At 33.5% G+C, this 11,626-nt stretch overlaps 1 protein-coding gene across 3 annotated transcripts in view; it reads right to left on the bottom strand.

Annotated features, from left to right (window-relative positions):
- The window catches only part of LOC116846445 (putative pre-mRNA-splicing factor ATP-dependent RNA helicase PRP1), an 11,445-nt gene extending 3,307 nt beyond the window's left edge, over positions 1-8,138 (bottom strand). The window contains exons 1-12 of one of the 3 annotated variants that reach the window (XM_032820257.1): positions 7,898-8,138; positions 7,509-7,613; positions 7,268-7,392; positions 7,075-7,196; positions 6,827-6,978; positions 6,479-6,725; positions 6,221-6,365; positions 3,324-3,685; positions 1,088-1,782; positions 768-998; positions 446-665; positions 90-212 (exon numbers count right to left, since the gene is read on the bottom strand). In XM_032820257.1, the coding sequence (XP_032676148.1) occupies positions 90-212; positions 446-665; positions 768-998; positions 1,088-1,782; positions 3,324-3,685; positions 6,221-6,365; positions 6,479-6,725; positions 6,827-6,978; positions 7,075-7,196; positions 7,268-7,392; positions 7,509-7,613; positions 7,898-8,011 (2,641 nt within the window). In that variant the 5' untranslated portion in view covers positions 8,012-8,138. Of the gene's footprint in view, positions 1-89; positions 213-445; positions 666-767; positions 999-1,087; positions 1,783-3,323; positions 3,686-5,000; positions 5,198-6,220; positions 6,366-6,478; positions 6,726-6,826; positions 6,979-7,074; positions 7,197-7,267; positions 7,393-7,508; positions 7,614-7,897 lie in introns of those variants that run through there. The other 2 variants (XM_032820255.1, XM_032820256.1) reach the window with 2 other exon arrangements.
- Positions 8,139-11,626: the final 3,488 nt, after the last annotated feature.

Here is an 11,626-nt window from a genome sequence, read left to right as displayed (position 1 = left end):
ATATATATATATATATATATATATATATATATATATATATATATATATATATATATATATATATATATATATATAAAACAAGTGCTTACGTTGTTTGAAGGAATGGTACACGTTGAGTAATGTGAGATGATCACCATCAATATGTGCAAATTTCATTTTTGCGTCATCCGCGGCCTTCTTTGATTCGTTCGGTCTCACAAAGCACTGTGGGACTAATACCATGTCAATCGTCAATATACTACCATGTTATCTTACCACAATTTTAACTCTATTATATTATTTCTAATTCTTATTTCTTCTGTATAATCTTCATATTATAATTACATGACCTATATTTTATAATTATTAACAGTGTGTATCAATAAAATCAACTATCATATCAAATAATATCATATAATAAACTACTAAACAGCAAATAGATACATAGCAAACCCCAATACATTACCTGAGAGCATAGCAGTGATGCTAAGTATCTCATTGCTGCAATTATGATTGCAAGATGCTATGAGCATTTTTGCCAGCTGGGGATCTAATGGAAATTCTGCCATAACTGCTCCAAGATCTGTCAAGTTTCCATCATCGTCGAGTGCCGCCAAATAATTCAAAAGCTCTAAAGCTCTCATAAGCGTTTCAGGTGCAGGTGGATCCATAAAATCAAAATGCACCTGTTACAGAATGTTAAATTCAGCAATATTACTATATTATAAAATTCTAATCCTAAATAATACGCTAATATGCAATCGAATAAGTGAGATTATGGCACGTACCAAATCGTCAATACCAAGTTTCTTCAATTGCAATACAACACTCCCGAGATTGGATCGTAAAATCTCAGGATACGTATTATCTTGCATTTCATTCTTATATGCCTTTTCTGTGTATAATCTAAAACATTTCCCAGGTCTTGTTCTCCCAGCTCGACCAGCTCTTTGTTGAGCCGAAGCCTTACTGATAGGTGACACTAGAAGAGACTCTACACGAATTCTCGGGTTATATACCTATCAACAAAAATACTCAATATTAATTCAGTATTAACTTTGCGGTGATAACACGTTTCAATGAAATTTAATCAAAACGTTATATTTACTTTTTGTTTGGCGAAACCTGGATCTATTACAAAAACGACACCATCAATAGTTAGTGATGTTTCTGCAATGTTAGTCGAGACCACGACTTTACGACCGATAGCACCGTTCGGTTTAGTTTGTGGAGCAGGTTCGAATATTCTTTGTTGCAGATTTGGTGGTAACGTCGAATATAGTGGTATGCATTTCAATTCACCAACTTCAGGTCCCAGATTGTCCATCTCTCTCTTAATCCTCTTGCAAGCTTCCTCAATTTCCTCCTGACCAGTCAAAAATAGTAACAGATCTCCTGAAATCTCCTCGCACATCTGAATTTGAATAACTGTTCTTATCGCGGCTTCCAGATAATCCCTTTCCGGCTCTGGTGTGTAAAATATCTCGACTGGATGAGTTCTACCAGGCACATTCATAAGGGGTGCATTGTCGAAGTATTGTTGAAATTTGCCAGCATCCAAAGTAGCACTCATGATCACAAGTTTCAAATCTGGTCTCTGTTTGATCACTTCCTTCAGAACACCCATGAGCAAGTCAGTAGCTAATGTTCTTTCATGAGCTTCATCGAGCAGTATCACCTGATATGCATCCAACATAGGGTCAGACATGCCTTCACGAAGTAACATACCATCGGTCATGTATTTCAGCACAGTCCTCGCAGTACTACAATCCTCAAAACGAATGCTATATCCTACTTCTTGACCTGTTAACAAGCCACATTGACTTTACTGATTTATTTCTCTACATATACACAAGCTGCCCAGACGTTCGCGATATTCATTTTACTCGGAGATTCTCTGAGCAATTTGGAGACTATTTTCCCTTATGGACATTTTCAATCTCCAAAGTCATTATTCATGATGACTTTTCAATTTTCAGCATATTTTGTAATAAAGAATTTAAGTAAATTTCTGTTAAAGGAAAGTCCAGTTAAAACTGATCAAAGAAAATAATTGTGTTATCCATTTAATCGCTCAAATTTCACTTTGCGAAAAATTTGAAACTTAAAACTTTAAAACTATTAACGGCTCAACGATTTCGCAGAACGAGAATTTACCCTAAATTGCTCAAAGAATTTTTCAATAAAATTACGGTTACGATACAGATAGATACACACACACACACACACACACACACACACACACACACACACACTTAATTGTAAAACAATTTAGACACAATAAAGTCAGAATCTCACTAAACTCTCAAAATTGAAAGTCAACGGACTTGTGCAGTAATTATTATCATCAAGACTTTTGTGTCTGCAATCATCTTAATTTATGGCGTTAGAAACGAGAAAATATATGCTAAAAATTCCTACAATATATATAGAAATAAAAATATGTATCTGTAAAATAACATTTGCTATCAATCAAATAGATGCAAAATAATCCGAACATTTTCTTTTTGTTCTAACAATCAATAAATAGCCATAAAATTAATATAATAAAATTAAGAGGTAAGGTAAGTTTAAAAAATAGGTATTTATTATATGTCAATTTTACGATAATTTGTTGATTATTAAAGCAAAACGTCCGGACTATTTTACAAATGTACTCAATCGATTGCAAATGTACTCAATCGATTGCAAATATCATCTTATGGCTATATCTTTTTACTTCAATGTATTTTGCAAGCATTTCTATTGTATATTTTTTCGTCCTTGACGTCGTAAATTAAGAGTTCGGAACTAGGGATTATAAACTTATTTGGATTCCTATCAGAATAATTCAGTTATTCCCTAGATTTCTATTGCGTTTTCTGATTCCGATCGGAATCCGATAAAGTCCATGATAGCAGTGCGATTTTGTAACTCATTAACTATTGTTAACGAGTTGTCGTTAACGTTGCGTAGATATATGTTAGAAAAAATGTGCACAGCACTAGTCACTGTCGTTAATATTATTAACGAGTTACAGAATCGCAGAAGCCTTAATTATATTATTATTACACGAGCCTGTCAGAGTAATGATCTCCATTTTGATGCATTGATAATTTCTGAGATACAAATAGGTTTTGTTCAAAATAAATGAATTTTGAATAACCAAATGGATAACAGAATTGTTTTGTCCGATCAATTTCAAGTGGACTTTATTTCAAGGAAAATTTAGAACTTTGATATATATTGACTCTCAATTTTGCCGAAATTTGACAATTTTGAGCTTGGAGAGCTTCAAATTTCATTCTGTCTAGACCATTCTGCTTAGTGCTTTGACAAGACTCGATTGACGAAAAAATAATTACCTAAGGCAACATCCATTTCTTCCGAGACTCTTTGTGCCACGCTCATCGCTGCGACTCTTCTTGGTTGCGTACAGGCGACTCCTTTGTTTCCAATACCTCTGGAATACTCCACGCACCATTGTGGTATCTGTGTAGTCTTGCCAGAGCCTGTCTCACCAACGAGAACGATACATTGATGTTGGTTCAATAATCTCATGAAGTCGGCACGATACTCAAAAACTGGCAGAGTTATTCTCTTCTTGTAAAGTTCATAGTATCTCGGTGTATACGGCAACATGGTGTATGGATTGAACTGTACTTGGCTCTTCGTCGCTGTAGACGCTGTAGTCGTCGGACTGTTATTGGATGTTGTCGAGCCATCTCTGCAAAAGATAACCATCAATAAGAGATATATAAGAGATATATAAGAGATATATAAGAGATAATAAGAGATAATAAGAGATATATAAGAGATATGAGATATATAAAAAATATATAAGAGATAATAAGAAATATATAAGAGATATATATTCTGCTCTTACATGAGTAAAAGCATGTAACAAAGGATATTTCAAGATAGATTCACACCAGAAAAAGTTACTTAATTATGATAATATGAAACTATGATAATAATAAAAATGTTCTTAGCAAAACTACAGAAAATAACTTGCTGAATGTTCTTAACAAAATATACTTTTAACAATGTAAAAAATGTCACTGAAAAGTTAGAAAGACTATTTACTGTAATAAAACTGCTATATTTTCAACAAAATTGGAGAACTTCAAAAAGTTGACGACATTGTTCTTAGCAAACATGTGCTATATACAAATTAGACAATTTTTATAGACAATCAGTCAAGACAAAACTTTTTGTTATTAATAGTGTTGTTAATACATATTTAGTTTAACTTTCTGCCAATAACATTTGCCTTCAACATTCTTTAGACCGTCAAGTGATAGGTTGCAGAAATGTTTTTGGCAATATTGATGACAAAACTATCAGTATGTTTCTAGCAACTTTTGTCAATAACATTCATTTTCCATAAAATATTATGAATGAATATTATTAGGATTTTTTTATTCTAAAATGAAATTTTAGAATAATTCTAAATTAATAATAAAATATGACTGACTTGCAACTTGTTGAAAACAATTGTTTTCAACAATTTTAAATAAAATTGCATCTATCAATAACGCTAGTAGAAACACATTTTATTAGCAACGTTACTGCTGGTGTAAACTGTTTTCACGCGTACACGAAAGGTGCGCGACTATGATCGTGTTGAGAATATATCCTCATGCATGCGCGCGGGGAAAGGATAAACACGAAAGTGTACGAGGACATGTGTGTTGGCATAAACGCGAAGTCGCGCACGAGAGACTGGCTAGTCTCTAGAGGGTCGTTGCGAGCGTAGCGAACGCGGCTACGGATTCGGAGCCTGGTTGTCGGCGGAAGTAGTGAGATGCAATTTCAACAAGACCGTCGTGCCGATCGAACGTATACGACGTCTAATGATCGCGCCAACTGTACAATAGGCATATATGCCAAGATTCTGAAAATGCATGTATATGGTGTTGCATTCGGCAAACATCGGCGATCGTGATTAGCCCGCGACGATGCACATGGCAAGGAGTCCCGCCGCCACAAACGACGACGACAACGACGGCGACGGTGACGACGACTCCGTTGTCGCGTACCGCGAATCGAACATCTGCGACTGCACTCACGCTCTTCGTTTCACGTAAGGGTCCACAACCTCGATCCTGCGCTTGGACATAATCCTCCGTTACACGGAACGCAGCGAAAAACAAATCTGTTTACGGTACTCCAGCCAAAGCGTCCGTCAAGATGGCAAGCACCAGCAGCGACTCGAGGTTTCCCCTCTCCTTGTAGTGACAACGACCAACAGTAGATGGCATAACCGTTACAAATCTCGCGAAATTGCTTCAGGATGCCGCCACTGTGGCGTACTGAAGAGGTGCTTTGTATCGTTTAGATTTCTGCGAAGATTTCTAAATGATATCTAATCATTTAGATTTTTGTGAAGATATATATTTTCAAAAACAGTATATATATATATATATATATATATATATATATATATATACAGAATAATTCTAGGAACCGATTTGTGTTAAAAAAATCTGTATGATTCCATATATAAAAAATTTAGGATATGACTTTGGCATCACCATTTGAGATTGAACTGTTCAAATCATTAAGCGTATTCTTTACCAGAACTTGATCTAAAAAATTTGTTGTAAAATTTTTTTCCAAAATTAGGTTGTTTCAAGACTCTTCGAACTGTATAAGATGTGTATTATTAAAAAATATAAACTTATTTTTATATATTTATATACTTATATTTGATATATCTGTGTGTGTGTAACCATTATATATTATTTATAAATACTCTATATATTATCTGAAGATATAATCAATTTAAAAAGCAAAATATTATATAAATTAAATATTATATAAATTGAAGTTAAATATTGAGAAAAATATCTACTCTGTTTTTATCAAAAATTTTTTATAAATTAAGTTTATCAGTATAAAACAATATATTTAGAGAAATATGATTAAAAGATGCTATGTTACAAAAGCATATATTTTTATCCATTATAAAAAATTAATTTATCAAAATACATCATATCATCTTTATTTCCTTAGTTATTAAATTCTAACAAATGAAGTTATGTTCTGGCACGATTATTTATTAAATAACAAAAATATAAAATGTAACATCTATATTAAAATATAAAATATATATGTAAATATATATATGTAATATATATGTAAATATAAAAAAACGATAAAGATAGGCTTTGGCTCAATTATTTATTAAGTATAATAAAAATATAAAAAATGACATCTATACTATTTGTGTTAAATAAGTACATTTCTGACAACATACATGGCTTCATTGTCGCATCCAAATAATAAAATTGATCTGTTGATATCAATACTGTTTACTGGTTTATGCATAGCAGCACACAATGAGGTCACATTGACTTTCCCATTCGCACTAATCGTGTTCAACCAATGTGTATCTGTAGAATCTGATATTCCATATAAAATAGATATGACAGAATTAGCTGCTAGATGCAATATATTGCAACACAATAATAATCAAAATAGTTATTAATATATGAGCTCTTTATTGATTGCTTACCAAGTTTCAGTTTTGAACTTTGTGCATTATTCCAATGCCATAACTCTCCACTAACAGAACAAGTGAAAAGATTATCAGGTCTATCTTGATGAAAGAGTATCTCGCTGACGGATTTTGCGTGTGCATTGAGTTGCGATACCGGATAAGTATTGTGTCTTAAATCCCACACAGTCAAACTACCATCACCTCCACCAGCAACTACAATATGCCTTTGTGTAGGATGATGCGTGATACTTGTAGCTCCTATCTGTAAAAACATTCATGTTTCTTACAAAGTACTGTTTAAGAATCGCTGGAGATGTGTTTCAAAAATACCAGAGGGAGTAGTTTATAATATTTACAGCTTACTTTGACTTGATCAGAAAGCATAAAGGTAGTAGCTGGAATATCACGATCGTTTCTTAAATCCCAAACTTTCATATGTCCTCTTGAATTTCCTGTAAGCACTTCACTGTGTCTTAAGAAATCAACACAATATATGGAGCAGCTATCAGCATTTTCTGAAAATTAGAGAGTGATAAAATAGTTTTCTAAATATAATAGCTAAACAAAGTAAACATCTATTAGTATATCTTGTATTTATTAATAATATTTACCAATAATCCTAACTGGCTTCTTCTCTGCAGCTGTGAGAAGATTAAGCTTTCCATCTTCTCCTACAGAAGCGATATCTTGTTCAAAGGTAGATAGTGCAGTACAAGAAGCATAATCTGTTGTTCTGTAAAATATATGATTAAAATACATGTCACAGTATTAGTCTCTAAGTTAAATAAAATCAAGTTTACTCACTGAAAATTGTGAATAAATTCCCATGACATATGTTCTTTAAATTCAGTATAGGTATCTTCGTTAATTTGCAGCAGCCTCACTGAACCCAAAGATGAAGAAGCCACAAAGAAATCTTTGCTAATAAACTAAGTTTTTATTTCATTAATTTTAATATATATATATATATATATATATATATATATATATATATAATATATATATAATGGATTAATTTCTATTTTATTATGTAGTGAATTATTACTTTTAGTTCAGTGACATCACCCAGGAACGAATATGATGATAAGACTGTAGGAGATGGTTCCTCATCATAACTTGTCCTAAATGTCCAATATGTTATTTTGTTTACCTATATATCAAAAATTTAGTAATCAAAATTATTTCACTTTATGTTTATTACAGAATTTTCATTTTTCATTGAATTTTAATTTTTATTATTACATGTCCATAAAAATTTAAAGTATTGTAACAATATATATTTCAGATACATAATAGTTTTAAAATACTTAAATAAAAGTTAATTGAAGAAAATGTTGATCAAATTGAGGTTACATGTTTTGTTTTACATACATACGATTTTATACGGTAAAATGATAAGAGTTTAGGTTAAAAGTATATCCGACATATCCTTACCGGATTATCCCAACTACCGGTTAAGAAATGCTTTGCTTCTGCAAGATCTTCATGTTGCCACCTTATCTTAGAAATTTTTTCAGATATAAACGTTCCTTGTACATTTTCACCCATTTTCAGGTAAAGTCTATACAAATTACGAGAATAACTAGAATATGATAACGAATCACCTGACTCTGAGAATCGCCCGCCCAAATATCAAAAGTATCGCTAGTGCTGCGTTCAGAAACATCACTCTCTCGTGTGTTTCGTGAATCAGTGGAAAAGTAGTGGGGGTACCGTGTGCCTTCGGGTGTGTTCGCGAAGTCACTATCGCGCTACCAACTAGAGATGTCAGATTCTGAATCGATTCGATTCTTTCCCCAAAAATAGACTTATTTGTGTTGTTTGCATTCTTCGCATTTAAAACTAGACTTTCCGTATTTAAAACTAGACAAAAGTATATTGGAATGTTTCGAAGAAACAAAAACAAGACAACCAACTCGATTGTTTCTTCCAAGCGTCTGATTAGACGTCCATCTCTTTTTAAAAGTGAAAAGTATGAAACATGCAAGCAGCACGAACAACTCTTTTTCCCTAAATTTGTTAGGGAAAGAATCAAATCGATTAAGAATCGAACATCTCAACTACCAACGCAAACGCTACCAAGGACTTCACGAAATCAGTAACGCGATAGCGACAGTGAGTTCCATGAACAGCAGTAGCATTCAGGGTTGGGCACGTATTATAGTGAAATATTATACATTGTATTATACACTATATTATACAGTATATATATAATATATTTAGTTTTATACATATTATACTTCTTGTGGCGCCATCTCTACATCATGTGTGTAGTTAATTTTAACTGCGTTCCGGTATTCACAGCCAGTATTGAAAATCTATAGTTTACACAGTGCGACAATTAATTTTTAAGACTAGCACCATATCTCAGCAATTAGTGGCACCATCTGTTAAACATTTGTATTATTAGAAATATATATTTTTCTTCTTTATAACGCACCCAAGTTCATGCCAATCGGATGACAAATGACAAAGTTATGACAGTTCTTCCTAGTTTTAAATCGATGTTGAAATTTTATCATGGAACAAAGAGCAGTCATTAAATTTAACGCAAAACTTGATGAAAGTGCATCAAAAACATTCCGGTTGATGCAGCAAGTGTATGGTGATGCTTATTTAAGTCGATCAAATGTTTTCGTGTGGCATAAACGATTTTTGGATGGTAGAGAGTCGCTAGAAGTTGACGAACATATGGGCAGGCCAATGAGACAATGCTCATCACATTCTTCGATAGCAAAGGAATTATTCATAAAGAATTCGTTCCATCTCGTTACTAGTCAAACAATTACTAGTGACTCTCCAAATTTTGATGGCTAGAATCCGTCGTATCCGTCCCGAATATCGAAATCTAGAAAGTTGGTCGCTGTTGCACGATAACGCGCCATTTCACAATTCACTCATTGGCTTGGTTTATATCGTGCATTTGATACGCGTACTTGGTTAGTACGCGTACAAGTATAGTAACTTTCTATTAAATAATCTTAATATTGACAATGCATATCAACGACAACGCATTCAATCGACAAAAAAGTCTTCTTGATCAATATTATACCAGCTTAATATACCGTTATTTATATACATCGTCGATATTAAGATTATCTAATAGAAAGTTACTATTTAATACGCGTATCAAGTGCACGATGTAAACCAAGTCAATGGGCGCATTCAGTAGAAAAAGCGCTCAGTGAATAATCAACGATTATTGGTTCTTGCTATTAGATCCCTAAATCTAGACCAATTACATTGACAAATTACTCAACTGTTGTGCAACTGTTGAGTCTGCTGAATGCAGCCATTGTTCATCAATTTTTGGCTCGAAATCAAGTCTGTTCAATCAAGTGTGCTCAATCATCCGCCATATTCACCTGATTTGGTTCCATGTGACTTCTCTTTATTCCCAAAATTGAAATTAAAGTTGAAAGGATATTTTTTCGAAGATATTCCGACCATCCAAACAGTTTCAACACGGGCACTAAAGGTAATACCACAAAATGAGCTAGATCATGCATTTGAATAACTTTTGAATCGCTATAACAAGTGTACTGAAGCAAGAAGAGATTATTTTGAATAAATAAAACAATAAGCATGAGAATATTTTGTTTCTATTGCGTTTTATAGGCCCAGTCTTAAAAATTATTTGTCGCGTATACTATAGATTTTCAGTAATTGCAGTAAATATCAGAATGCAGACTTTATAGGGGATTTGCTAGCGTCATTACTATTATTCCAAGTTCCATATTTTGAATTCTCTTTTATCGCTAAAAGCGTTTTTAAAAGTAGCTGATAGCCAATCACAAAGCTTATAAAGCCATTTTTAGAGGTGTTTTTATCAAGTCTGTTCTTTTTCGTTGCACTGTTGCACTGGTACAATAAGCGCGAGACAGACATATATTTGTCTCACTTCAACTTATTTCAGCAGTACAAGGCTGCGTTCAAAAATCCTACTCGATTAGTAGAGTAATATTTAATTGGCTAATCAAGATAAAAAGAACTAAGATTTATTTATTATGATTGGTTTATTTAAGTAAAGCCAGCGGCACACGATGCTTGTTTTCATGCTGGATTGCTTGCTAGATGGAAATATTCTGTTCTGATTGGTGCATTTCTGAAGACGGACCAATCAGAATAGAGTATTTCCATCCAACAAGCAATCCAGAATGAAAACAAGCATCATGTGCCGCTGGCTAAACTCTATGGGTGCGTTCCCACTTAGCGCGTCTCGCGTCGTGTCGTCCGAGTTAAGCCAATCAAATCGTCCCATTTTATTGCGTAACTTTACGCCAAATAAAATGAGACGATTTGATTGGCTTAACTCGGACGACGCGACGCGTGACGTGCTAAGTGGGAACTCAGCCTAAAGCTTGTTTACATAATTATATTTAAGATCGTGTCTTAAATACATATTTAAAAACATTTTAACTAATAAAATAACTCGTACGGATGTTGTACATTATATAATAATGTAATTATTGTAATGTATTTAATGTTGTAATTATATTATATTACTAGTCAAAAATATTTGAGAATTTATTTAAGACAATTTTTAAATACAATAACATACTATGAATAAGCTTTAGCGCGCACTGGGTGCAAGCAAACGAATTCGCTATATGCTACCGACGATGTTCACGAAGCTCACCGAACGCTAAGGGTGCCATTACATGAAGTGCGGAAACGCGGAAACGCGGAAGACAAAACCTTACTAGATCAGCTACGCGTTCCGCGTCTGTTTTGATGGGAGCGGTGCACTTGGATACGGTGCATTTGGACACAGCCAATCACAGCACCGTGTGATTAGAGACATTTGTAGGGTCCCTTGGAACAGCGACTTGTGATTGGACTGTGTCCAATTGCCCCGTGTCCAACTGATATACACCCGTTTTGATTGCCTTATATTACATGAGGCATATTTTGAGCGGAAAAGCGGTATGGGGAATTATAAAATATTAATTTTTAACGGTATTTATTAATTAAAATGCTAATATTCAACAGATAAACTGAAGAGATAAACATATTAGTAAAAATTGCAGTAAATTAAGTTAATACAATTTTAAAAAATAAATACAGATGTTTATTTGTCACCAAACCGTTCCGCTTTTCCGCGCAAATTGTGCTCCATGTAATATAAGGAGAAATAAAGTCGTGGAACAAGCGCGGAAAAAT

This window comes from Odontomachus brunneus, unplaced genomic scaffold, assembly GCF_010583005.1.
Source record: "Odontomachus brunneus isolate Ranch 3 - 2012 unplaced genomic scaffold, Obru_v1 Obru_scaffold_064, whole genome shotgun sequence".
NCBI lineage: Eukaryota > Metazoa > Arthropoda > Insecta > Hymenoptera > Formicidae > Odontomachus > Odontomachus brunneus.
This window is presented reverse-complemented; position numbering and strand designations above follow the sequence as displayed.